This window comes from Rhinolophus sinicus, linkage group LG13 (genome assembly GCF_036562045.2).
Source record: "Rhinolophus sinicus isolate RSC01 linkage group LG13, ASM3656204v1, whole genome shotgun sequence".
Classification (NCBI taxonomy): Eukaryota; Metazoa; Chordata; class Mammalia; order Chiroptera; family Rhinolophidae; genus Rhinolophus; species Rhinolophus sinicus.
Genome location: NC_133762.1, coordinates 49992433 through 50005688, shown reverse-complemented (window position 1 = coordinate 50005688; position 13256 = coordinate 49992433). Strand labels below are relative to the sequence as shown.

Below are 13256 nucleotides of genomic sequence, written 5' to 3'. Positions count from 1 at the left end.
CTGCTGGCTAATTTTAGTCAGTTACAGCTATTATTTATTATCTACTATATATCTGACAGTTATTGGGAGCCTTACATATTGGATCTTATTTCAGATTCATTGTTGCGTTGTGAGATATGGATCAGAGACATTAAGTTACCTGCCTAATGTGACACAGCTAGTAAGGGGCAGAGCTGGTTCAGCCAACACCCATCTGATGTTGAAGCAAGTGGTTTTCCTGCGATTGTTCTTCCTTAAGTGGCTTCTTGGGAAATCCTGAGGTGTGCTGGGGTGAGAAAAACCATCAGGAAAGAAATGTCTTTCTCAGAAGTTCATTTTTACTCAAGGTTTTAAGGGAGGACATAAAAGTAGTTTTATAGTAAAAGAAATATAATTATAGAATAGAATGCAAAATTATAATATAATTTTTTTTAAAAATGAATAATACATGTGCTTGTTGCCAGGTTATGTGTGGTTTTCTCTCCTTGCTGAATTAATTTATGAACATCTTACCCTAGCTTCTCTGGAGAGGTTGATTTGCAGGTTTTTCTGGTTAGGTTGAGAGAGCAAATGTAGTCTAATTAATAAAGGCATTCCAGAACTAAGGTTCATAACCTGGAAAACTAAGAATGTCAGGGAATATATGAACTCTACATGGAAAATTTTATGATTATGGACATAATTATTTTTCTAAAAAGTATCTGTCAGCTTCTCAAAGGATCCTTGACTTTCAAAAGGCTAAGACTTACATGGCAGAGAAAGAACAGTCAGGTATAACTTGTAGCTAACAGAATAATTATGATTCGCACATAGCCTTTTTCTTGGGCAACTTTTGAAGGCCTAGTTTATGCCATAGCTAGAGAACAATCATGGTTACCAAGCTTTATGAGTGCATTGTTTAACAAAAGTTTTGTGTCATTTCCTACAAAATCTGAGAGATGAAGTTTGACTAGTAGAATATTGTCAGTTCTATGACATTTCGATGAATATTTTGACACTTAGTATTTGAAATCAGGGCTAGTTAGGAAAATCTAGTATATGTTGTCTGTCATAATTGTTCCTCAGACTTGTACCTTCCAGGATCAAGTGTTCATATAACAATCCAGGAAAATGAATATGTAAGACTCATTTATTGCTGTTTAAAAATATGAAATAAGTTGAAATTAAGAGGAGACAAATTCCCTGAACTATTCTTCCTAAATGTGTATGAGAAAATAGCACTGTATTTATAGCTTCTTATTTTTCTCAACCTAATTACCTATAGTTCAGAGAGTACAGATTTGTGGATGGTAGCAATGTTTCCTTGAAATCTACACTATTTAAAAATTTAAAGATTAGATGTTAATACTTAAAAATCAGGAAATTCTCTTCCCTTCCCAACTCAGTTGGATTTCCATCTTCCTTTGAGAATCCTAAGACCTGTCAACACAGGATGAGTTCTCTCCCTCAAGGCAACAAAGAGCTTTGTTCAGGTACACCCATTCTTACTATTTCCTATTGTCCCACATCAGGCCCTGCCACCCTTCTAGGCATTTGCAATCTCAATATCTGCTATAATCAAATGACTTTCAATGTGGCACAACTATTGAGTGGAGCAAGATTCAGATGGCACTGTAATGGGTGAAAAAGATTGTGAAGAACAATTTTGAATACTTCCCTGAGTTAAGTTTATAGTGGTTTATTTCCAAATGTTTAATCTAAATTGTGAATTACCTGGCCAACGTCTTTGTTTTTAACACAGCACCAACAATTCCTTCTCACATGATTTACAGGTGGTATACTTTAGAATTCCAGTAAAACCATATTAGTTCAGGCCAACTGAGACAAAAGTGACAATATTTAGTAAAAAGATTAGATTCAGTGTATTTCAAAATAAATGTAGTGGATTCTTTTTGAGTATTTAGGTTAACATCAATCCACTTCTAACAGTGTTTCCAAAATGGACAAAAAAAATTCTAGGAAACTTTAGCAAATAAATAAAATTAATTTATAATGAACAGATATTAAATATACTGAAAACCATGCATTCTCTTAATTAAGAAAACATGTGCACCTAAGCACACTCTCTCCTGAGCCAGCTATTTCTTCATTGGTAATACAATCAATTACAGGCCTCCTCAAGGTTGAATAATTGCACCTCAGATTTGGCAGCATTCAAATGATTGTGCCTTTGTATTGGTGATATTTGAGTTCATTGTATTTGGCTGTACCATCCAGACACTCATTGTAAGCATTATAGTCTTTATGCCAAAACACAAAACAAAACAAAATAAAAGTGTACAGCTTAGGGGAAAGCATCTTTACCACAGATTGAAAGAAAATGGATGGCCACAGCAAACTGTAAATGCCAACAATGAGAATGGGTATGATGAGATTGCAGAATGACTTTTCCAGATATTTTAAAGAAATAGAATATCCACATGTTCATTTATTTATTACTGCTTAACAAACCACCACCACACTTAAACTAACAATCATTTGTTTGCCCAAGAATGTAATTTGGGCAGGGCTCAGCAGGGACAACTCATCCATACTTCATGAAGTGTTAATTAGAGCAGATAGACGCTGGGCTGCAGGATCCACTTGTAAGACATACCGTTTATAAGTTGATGCTGCATCTCAGCTAGGAGCACAGTAAGGATACTTGGTTTCTCTCTACTTGGGCTTCTTCTCCAGGCTATTTGGGCTTCCTTCAAGCATGGTGGCTCGGTTCTAAGAGTGAGTGTTCTAAGAGGACTGTGTTTAAGCTATAAAGCTTTCTATAACTTTAATCTCAGAAGTCCCAATTGTGCCTCTGTCACATTATATAGGCCAAGTGAGTTATTAGATCCAACCCAGATTCAAGGTAAAATAGATTTTACCTCTCAATGGGAAACATACCAAATAATTTTTAATTGTCTTTCATCTACTGCATCACATGTCTAAGCTATCACTATTATCAGGACATGTTTTGCTAAGTGAACTGTTTATTCAGGGTGGCCATGTGCTGTGAAGAAAGCTTCTGAAAGGCAGATTATCTCCAGAAGTTCATCTGGGGCTCAGTATAAGTCCACATGTTGGGGTTACATGGAGTTGATTTTCTCTAACTCAGAATTGCTTAAAGTGAAGAGCAGGAGCAGGCCAGTCCACTGAAGCAGTGTATCTATGAATGCACTATTTACACATTGAAGACTCTGGTATGTGACAGTTTGGTGTCATTTGTGATAATAAGTTCAAATCTTCCTTAAAAACAATAAAGCAAGCAAGCAAAACAACCCACAATACCTTTATCTCACAATGACTCTGCCCTTTAAGGCTGAATTCAGTTTGCCCCTTCTCTGTGGAAATAGGCAGTATGGATCTCACTTCTACTAACATCTTGTGTTTAGAGAGGCAGCATGGATTAAGAAATAAGAACATAGGTGTTAGAATTGAGCAAACCTGGCAAAACTAGTTTTGATGCTTCTGAGATGATGACCTTGATAACTTACTGAAGCTGTGCTTCCTCATTTCTAAAATAGGTCTAATAGTAATAATATCTACTTTGTAGGAATGTTGTGAAATGAATGTAAAGCAGTTAGAATGCCCATCACTCAGAAAGAATGCAATATATGTTAGGGATGATGCAATACATAATTATTATTTTGTTGATTACTTCTCAAACTTTTTAACTACAGGCTAAGATATATTAGGAGTTGGAGCATGATTTACTTGAGTATTTGTTGTCACAATGAAAGCATAAGCCCCTTTCTTATATGCTATTGATATCTTAGTCAACTGAAAATTTCAGTTCTTAAAATAAGAGTTTCTAGGCCTATTTTAAGGGAACTCAGATAATACCATTGGGCTCTGGTGCCAAAAAAGAAGTTAGGTTAAGGTGGATGGTCTAGAATTTATGTTCCAGTTTTCTTCTAGTTGGGTGATCTTGGAGAAGTTATTTATGTTCTCAGAGCCTCAATTTCCTCATTTTATACAGACATGGCTAATAATACTCATTTGGCAGTACTGTTAAGAGAATGAAATGAGGCAAATTTTATAAAAGGATCTAGCATGAAACAGCTACCAAAAACGTTATTTATTAGACTTTCTATTATTGTTGAACCGATCAAATGACTAGATTATTCTAAGTTTCAACTTAATTTTGTATTTTATAGGCAAAACCTGAGAAAATAGACTTTCCTTTCAGCTTCTCATGGAAACTGATTCTAGCTTATTCCTTTCCTTTCCTCACTTCCCTTCTTTTCCTACCCCCCACACCCCCCCTTTTTTTTACCTTTTGTATTTCTATTTATACTTCCTTCAATATTTTGCCTATTATTCTAACTTTGGTTTTGGGCATTTTCTGTGTTGGTTTTTAAAAGCTTCTTCTTCTTCTTCTTCTTTTTTTTTTAACATATTAAGACATTTTCATTTTGTGATGTGAATTGCAAATATTTCCTGGTCTGCATTTTGCCTTTTGACTATTTTAAGGTGTTATTTTTTGTTTGTTTTGTTTTGCCATGCAGCAAAAAATGTTTGATTTTTAGGTAGTCAAATTTTTAACCTCTTCTTTTATGTCTCCTGGGTATTAGATCATAGTTATAAAGACTTTCTCCATGCAAATATTATTTTAAAATTTATATTTTTGAGCACTTTTATGGATTAATTTAAACAATTAAATATAATATTTATCTGTCTATTCATGTGCTAATAAAAACCCACTCTAATTATTGTACTGTGTAACATGGTTTATTAGTTGGCAGTGCTAGTCACCCTTTATTATTACTCTTTTTCATATTTTTTCTGTTTGTTCTTACTTGTTAATTTTCCCACATTAATTTTAAAGTCATTTGTCTGCTTCAGAAAAATTATGTTGTTTTATTTACTGGACTCAAATGAACTTATGGATTAACTTTGGCAGAATTAACATGCATCTTGAGTTTTCCAATCGATGAGTATTGTATGCCTTTTCACTTATTCCAGTTTCTTTCATGTCCCTCAGTAGCACTTTAAGTCTTGAAGTTCATTTTCACTTTACTTCTTACATCTATTCCCAGATACTTCATGTTTCTGATGTTATTGTAAATGGGGTTTTTACTTCAATTACACTTTCTAACTGATTTCTATTCATCATTTTTTTGTGGTGTCTTTTGCCACACAGAGTTTTAGATTTTTTATGTAGACAAAATCAGCTAATTTTTTCTTCATGGTATCTGTTTTTTCACTTTGTTTGAGTGCAAAGGGAACACATCATGGCAATGATCTTACACCCTGACATACTCCTCATGCTTTCTTCAGTGCCAGACACAGTAGGTAGGCTCTGTTTATGTTGCTTAATGGCATAAACCAGTCTTCCATGATGATTATCCCATTACACCAGAGCTAATCCATACGCCATGCTCTAAAAATCACCAGAGATAAAACCCACATAGATTGAAAAAAATACATCTAATCATGCCGCTTCTCTTCCCAGACTTCTGTCACTTATAAACATATACTGTTGCAGACACCTTGGTGTCACAACCAGATCCCCTTGCATCCTGATGATTTCTTATTGAAAGTACCGGTATCTCAATTTGAAGCCTTTCTCTGATCATATACAGGCAGGCTAAAAGTGCTATGTGGTAATGTTCCTGGGATTGTCCCTCAACTAATGATGTGCCTTAGTTCAGACAACTTTGACACATACCCTATACCATCATCCAGATATCACAAAAATCTGAGTCCCAGTTGCCCACAGTGGACCTATCCATGAATATATTGGCTTCCTTCCCTCTGTGTCTCACTTTACCATTTCCCTACGTCCTGGGGTCACCTCTCAAATAAATTTCTTACACTCAAATCCTTATCTCTGGGTCTGTTTCTTGGGGAATGCAAAATAAGCAAAGGCCTTTTACAATCTTATCCCACCTGCTTTTATAGCCTCATTGCTTATTTCTCTCCATTAAGCATCCTAAACATAGTCTCATTAACTCAATCTTCAATGCCCAAACAGGTCATATTATGGTGTTTTGTATCTTGCTGAGAGCATTCCCCTCTGTTAGAATGTCTTTTCATCACCATGTACCTGGCTACTCTGTTTTTAAGACTGGGGTCAAATGTCATTCTGTCTACAGAAATACATTCTGTCTTTTTTTGCCTTATTAGCCTAGGTCAGATGCCCCCTCCTCTGTGCTCTCAAGTATTGTCCATACATCTCTGTTGTGATGGACTGTTCCCAAAGATGATCACAATAATCCCTCCAATCCCTCAAAACTTCCTATAATGTGACTTTGCAGCTCTTCCTATTAAGAAGCAGAGTCTATTTCTCCTACCTTTGCATCGGGGCTGGCCTTGTGACTGGCTTTGATGACAGAATGTGGCAGAAGTGAGCCTAAGTCTTAAGAGGACTTGCAGTTTCCATTTTCACTCTCTTGGAAGCCAGCCTGTATGTAAAGAAGCTTAGGCTACTCTGCACATAATGAGATACCACATGGAGAGGGTGTCCCTGTGAAGGAGACACAAGGTGCCCTGGACAGCAGCCAGCACCAAGGTCTCACATATGTGAGTGGGTCCATCTTGGATACACATCAAACACCATGTGGAACACAGACAAGCCATCTCTACCAAGCCCTACCTGAGTTATTGGCCTATAGAAATCATGAACAGTACAATCATTGTTTTAAGCTACTGAGTTTTTAGGTGGTTCTTACATAGCGATAGATAACTACAGCATCTATTATACAACTTGTTATTAAATACGACAAGCACTTGTTTACTGTTCTGTCTTTCACACTTGTGAGCTACTTATAAATGAAGGCAGAATATTTTCATCTTAGTAGCTACAGAAGCTGTCACATAGGAAAGCTTTACAATTATGAAACCATGAAAAAATGGGAGATCACAGAGAAACCTTGTCACATTGGAGATTTTATTTGTAAGGAAATGGGAACCAAAAAAAACAAAAGATACTAGACAATGAGAAAGTTGAGGGTGGGATGAAAATTTAGAATAATTAAAAAGGATCAATAATTGGTGAGATTATTGACCTCTATTTCAATCAGTGTGCAACCTAGATGAGCCCCACAGACACTAATGTTTACAAGGGCTTCTCAAGCAGTTACCACTGGATGCAATTAAACTACCACTTATGGGTCTCATTCTAGAAGACGTTTATGCCATAACAGAAAAGCAGATGTACCAGGACATTTCAGAAATATAGAAGATATAGAAATTTGTGGAGAACAGGAAGATTAGCTTCAATGGTTATAAAGTAGAAAGGATTTCCATGATAACTTGTTTTAGTGTTTCCCCTTCATCTAGCATCTACCGAGCATCATCTTAGCCATGGCCTTACCTCTCCCTCTCTAAGCTGAAGTCTCGCTGAATCAAGATAAATTTTTCAAATGCCCTGCAGTCTGTCATGCCTCCCAGAATTTGCACTCTCCCCCCTCATTCCTGGAATGCTTCATGACCTGTGCTTCCCAAGCTCTTTACCTAGCAATTCCTACAGACATCTCTGGAGCTCCTCTCCTTTCTTTTCCTCATTTTACTCCCAGAAATAAGTTCCCCATTTGTTCTGTCTTAGAAGGTGGTGGAAAGGGAACTGGATTTGGAGCAACATGTATTTGGGTTCAAATCCTGGCTATGTCACTTGTGGTTCTGCTCAAATTCCTTAATATCTTGTTTCCTCATCTATAAAATGGGCACAATGCTACCACTTCAGCGGGCTGTAATGAGGATACAGGAGACTGCTACATAATGTGCTTAGTTTGGTCCTGGTATGTAGTGCAATATTGATATGTTTTTTCTCTCCTCTCTGAACTTATTTAATACTTGGAGCACCAATTTGTCCTCAAATCATATCTGGTTTGTGATAACTCAGCTCTTGTCCTTGAACATCATATAACTTTAATTTATTGTTTAGTTTTAATATAAGCTTTCTCCTAGGGGCTAAATTACAAACTTTTTAATATATCTTTATATATCCCAAGGATAATAGATTTTTTAAAATATTGGTGCATGAGTGAATGAACAATAGAATGAAAAACTACCTCTTAGGTCTCGCTATGAGGTCAGACAATTAAGTTCATGTACTCATCCTATAAAAAGTGCTGCATACCTCATTGTTAAATATCACTACAGTCACCTTCGAAGTCCTCCCCTTGGGAAGCTATGCACCGATGCCAGTGCCTGGTCCACCCTTCAAAGCAATTTTGGAACTCTTTTTCTGGAATGACCATCAGCACTGTCATCTTATTACCTTGATATCCTGAATGTCATCAAAATGTCTTTCTGTCAATCTTTCATTTATCTTCACATAAAGAAATAAGTCACTGGGGGCCAGATCAGGAGAGTAAGGAGGGTGTTCCAATACAGTTATTTGTTTACTGGCTAAAAACCTCCACCACAGACAGTACCATGTGAGCTGGTGCATTGTCGTGATACAAGAGCCATGAATTGTTGGCGAAAAGTTCAGGTCATCTAACTTTTCATGCAGCCTTTTGAGCCCTTCTAAATAGTAAACATGGTTAACTGTTTGTCCAGTTGTTACAAATTAATAATTAATAATCCCTCTGATATCAAAAAAGGTTAGCAACATCATTGCAACAAGCTTGTGAACTTAATTGTCAGACCTTGTAAATGAAACTTTGTAATGTTACAACATTCAGAGTCAAGAACTCACTGAACAGAAAAATTCTAAGCCCAGTATATTTTTATTTTCTAGGAAAGGAATGTTTAAAGAAATGTTCAACCGTTTCCCTTCATCCAGTAGGATCAATTTAAAAGTAGAAAATGCAGACTCCATCCCATAAAAACATATCTCTGGGGAAATACTGTATTAAGAGCACTGAAAACACAAGGACTACCTTCATAGCTTCAGGTTTTCCTAGTAAAAATATATGGCCAGGTCAAAAGTAATGAGCGACGGTAAAGAGCAATTATGAAAATGATCATTCCAAATTAATTTTATGGGGATTAAGTTAATGAATTGGAAATTATGAGAACATCAAGTTTGGATTAAGATGCTAAGGGCTCTTCTGTCATGTGGATATGCTCATGAGGCGAAGAACAAATCCTTTAGAACAATAGTGTTCTGTTACTGACTGAGGTTCCATCTGTCAGAAACAAGAGGCAGGATGACATATTAGAAGTGAACAAAGAAATGGACTTAATCAGTGGTGAAAACCAATTATCAGTGCATCCTCAGGTCATATGAGGTTCAAAGAGAAAAACAACAACAACAAAACAAAACAAAAACCCAGGCACTACAGTCAAGTTCCAAAAAAGTTCCATAAAGGAACTGTAGAAGTTTTCCAAAATGGAAAGAATCTGGATCTCTTGCCAGTCCTGAGGTTGGGGAAGTAAGCCTGGACTCCAGGGCTAGAGTGTTGAAACCAGGCTACATTGGAACAAAGGAAAGGAGGGCTCTTGACAGATTCCCTAACCGTGATTTTCAGTTTTATTTATTTATTTACTTATTTTCTTATGTCTGAGAGCTCCATGTTAACAGAATCTTACAGGATCCCCAAATATATATGAAAAACAAATGTGTTGCTGAGTGGTTGCAAATAAGCTGGAAGATAAAGGGTGAGGGGATCTTCAGAGGCGCTAGTAGGTCTCTAGATGCTGCGTCATAGGACCCTAGGCCCGGCAGAACGTGTTTGGAAGACAGCTGGCCCAGTACATCTGTAAGCCTTTATGGAGAGCTTGTCAGCTATCAAGGTTTTTGGTCAAGACCCAGTTTGTTAAAGGACCCCAAGGCAAAATGGACTAAAACTAGTAACCGAGGACCATGATAGTGAAGACAACTTCACCCGCATCATGGAGGGGAAGTCAGGTCCTCGTCTGCTCTGCTACACCAAGATCTCAGCAGGGTTTATTCTTTCTGGAAAATGTTTTTAAAGCAATAATCAAGTCTGTCAGTGGTTGCCAATCCAACTTAGTAACACCTAAATATATCTGAGCCCAACACGTTCTGGATGGTCCTTCAGAAGGAGCCCTCGGAAAAGTTAACAGCAGCTTTGATAATTCCTGCTGCTCTCAGGGAAGCCTCAGTGTCCCAGGTACTTACAGTCTTGTAGGAGCACTTAGTAATGACCCTTTAAGATCCTGGCTTTTGTCCTTATTTAGGAACGGCTGTAACCACCTAGGTAAGTTTCTAACCTCAGACACTAGAAGGTGGTTATAAAACCAAGGTAAAGAGAGAAGAATGGCTTTAAGAGTGTCTCTGCCCAAGTGAGAGCCCTCAGGGTCAGAACGGTCCAGAGGGCAAGTAGGTGAGTGGCTAGTGTTCCAGGCATCTCAGGGATAAAGAGCATCTTGGGTGATAGTAGTCTGAATTGACACAGTGACAAATAGATGGTGCATATTATTATGGTTGCCCTCATGCTAATAGCAGGAGTTGAGTGTTTTCTCTTTACATTGCACTAGGTTTCAGATATTCAGCTGGGAGAGGCCAAGCCTGAGATTTCAGGTAGACACTTCTAAGACTGACGTAATGCCTGCTGTTAAGAGGGGGACACAGCCTATTCACACACAACCCAGGGTCCAGACTCTTCCCCACCTTGCCCCTCACTTCTTCCAACTATACTCAAAAATTTAATGTACTGAGTGGTGGACTGGCCCCTAGCCAGCCCAACCTGTTCTGTGATCTTAGAACAAGTTGTTCCCTGGGCGGATGCTGGTCTTCCAGGGAAGGATGAGTGATGGAGGACTGCATAGATACGCTTCCTAACTTTTCATTTCCCAACAGTGGAACCACCTGTTTTGCTATGCTGATGTGCTTCTGAAGCAGGTGAGCTCATCCCGACTACTCAGTGCAGACAGCCAGGGTATCACATGGGAAATGGGGAGCTGCCTTTTTACAAGTACCTCACAGAGCCCATCTCCCTCTTTGGATAAGCTGACAACATTTCTTGAGTTCCTCTTCCTCCTCAGTACATTCCTATGAAACATTCTGTTACAGCAAGAGCCAAAAAAAAAAAAAAAGTATCAAATGGGAAAACAATTAAAGGTCTGTTTGGTTCCTGTGTGCAGGGTGTTAACAATAAGCCACACTTTCTGAAGTGTCTTCGAAAGGAATGTCAAGTTTCAAAGAAAGACTCGGGACCAAAATCAAGCTGTAAGCTGTGACAATGCTCCACTAAACACTAAAAAGAATTCACCTTTCACCCAGAGAGGCATTTCTCACGCACTGGAGAAAAATGCTATCCGTACCACATAATCTCAGCAATTTTAAATTTACTTTCACTTTCTCTTTTTCTTATGAAACATGATGAATGTAACCTATTATGATTTTTTGATAGACTAAAATTTAGCTGAAAAGTTTGAGCCTTCACAAGTCTACCCCAGAATACTTGAGAGTAAACAAAGTCTAGTAGATATGTTTGTGTTTTCAGGGTTTAAAGCTCTTGAGACTATGTGTGTCCTCTCTTGTACAGAGAAGAAATTGTCTCCTTAACCCACAGCTAAACTGTTTGGTAGCCAAGCATTTGAAATTAGCTGAAGGGAAGAGTGAAAACACATAGCACGTCATAAAAAGGATTTTCAGTGAAGACAACTTCAAAGAGCTTTACAAAGAAATATTGAAATGTTCTGGTCATTCAGAGTCAGGGAGGGATGGCCTCTTACCTGGGCTTCTTTCACTATCCCATTCCTTGTGCAGTTTCCACTTTGCGAGCCGACACGTTGTTTTTTGTGATTGTGAAGATTCCCATTGCAAACAGCACCACCTCCAGAATGAACCATTGTGTGAAATGACGGAACCCAGCAGGTTTTCCTCCAGCGGTTCTTGGCAAGCTTCAGTTTTGAAGTTGGTGAGGGGCTGGGATAAAGCCCTTTGGGCTAAGACCAGGGAGGAATCCGACCAATCAGGCTTTTCCAGAAGAAGAGCAATAGTCTATCTTTTGAGCAGATCTTTGAAACTAAAAACAAACAGTTACCTTTCTACTCCTCACCCCAGAATGTGGCTTCCACGGCAGCAAACTAGCTCCTGAAACCATAAAGGAGATTGCCCATGCTGGCTCCTCTTGTGGACTGAGGAAATCAGGAGACTGCAAAACCCAGTGGCAAACTGCGAGGGGGCGGGCTGGGAGGAGGAAAATCTTTTAAAGACACACACACACACACACACACACACACACACACACAGCACACTCACACGGAATCTTCTGCTGAGGTACAGTTCCAAATTTACATCTATCCCCCACCCGGTCCCTCCTGCATCTAATTACATTTTTTTGGGTGTAAATGAAACTCAAAGTCAACATTTCCCTTTGCTGTAAAATAACATTCAGGAGTGGTTGCCAGGAACTAGAGGAAAGATAGAATGGGAAGTTACTGTTTAATGAGTTACTGTTGGAGAAGACGGAAAAAGTTTTGGCACTAGATGGTGGCGATGGTTACACAACAATGTGAATGTACTTAATGCCATTGAACTGTACACTTAAAAATGGTTAAAATAGAAATTTTATGTGAGCTGTATTTTACCATAATACAAAAATGGCAACAAAAAAAATTTAGAATCCACCTAATGTTTAACCTAATGTTAAAGCCAGTGATATAATGAGAGATACCAACTCATCAAGAATTGCTGTAAGGCAGAAGTCTGGGAGACAGAATATTTGATTTCTCATCATGGCTGCATTACCTGTCGCATGATCTTTGAGAATCTATTTTCTCTTTTTATGCCTGAGTTTCTCCACCTGTAAAATGAAATAAGACAAATTTTGGGGGCTAATGTATGATGGGGTGGTAGGAAAATAAAACCATGGCTTGGCTTTGTTACTGACACAGGTACTGTGAGTCAGATGGTGACTGCAGTGTCTCAGTCTCGAGCAGCTCTGGTTTACCTATTAACTCTGATTCTCTCAGTGCACCAGTCACCAAAGGCCTATCTTCTCCTGTCACCACCAAATGGCATTGTGCTGAAATGTATTGTTGGATAATCATTTACAGCCTGTGGCGTTCTCCCAAGCCCACCCTCATGGTTCTCCTGAACTGAGACTTCTTTAACATTAGGCACTTAGAAAAGAAAACCATTTAATGGGTCAATGGACAAAAACAAACAAAGAAAAAACAAAAACAAAAAGACAAGAATGGCTCCTGTTGTCAAAGCCTCGTTTCCTGGTTCTTGGGTTAGGACAGGGTTTGTGTCCCCTCCATCAAGAAGAGGCTTACAGAGGAAGTGATCATAATGCTTCTCCTAACCTTGATTTGCATGTGAGGGTTCCCATTTTTCCCATCCCGGGCAGAGCTGAAGGAATAAGATCTTGGGCTAAATAACAGGATGGAGTTAATGTCAACTATGCCCACCCTTTTGTGTCTCCAGCTCAGAA

The 13256-nt window shown here is 38.3% G+C and overlaps 1 protein-coding gene across 2 annotated transcripts in view; it reads right to left on the bottom strand.

Moving 5' to 3' along the window:
- The window catches only part of SPTLC3 (serine palmitoyltransferase long chain base subunit 3), a 155151-nt gene extending 143162 nt beyond the window's left edge, over nt 1–11989 (bottom strand). The window contains exon 1 of one of the 2 annotated variants that reach the window (XM_019713394.2): nt 11551–11989. In XM_019713394.2, coding sequence (XP_019568953.2) covers nt 11551–11667 — 117 coding nt within the window. In that variant the 5' untranslated portion in view covers nt 11668–11989. The remainder of the gene's footprint in view (nt 1–11550) is intronic. The other variant, XM_074318042.1, reaches the window with a different exon arrangement.
- Nucleotides 11990–13256: the final 1267 nt, after the last annotated feature.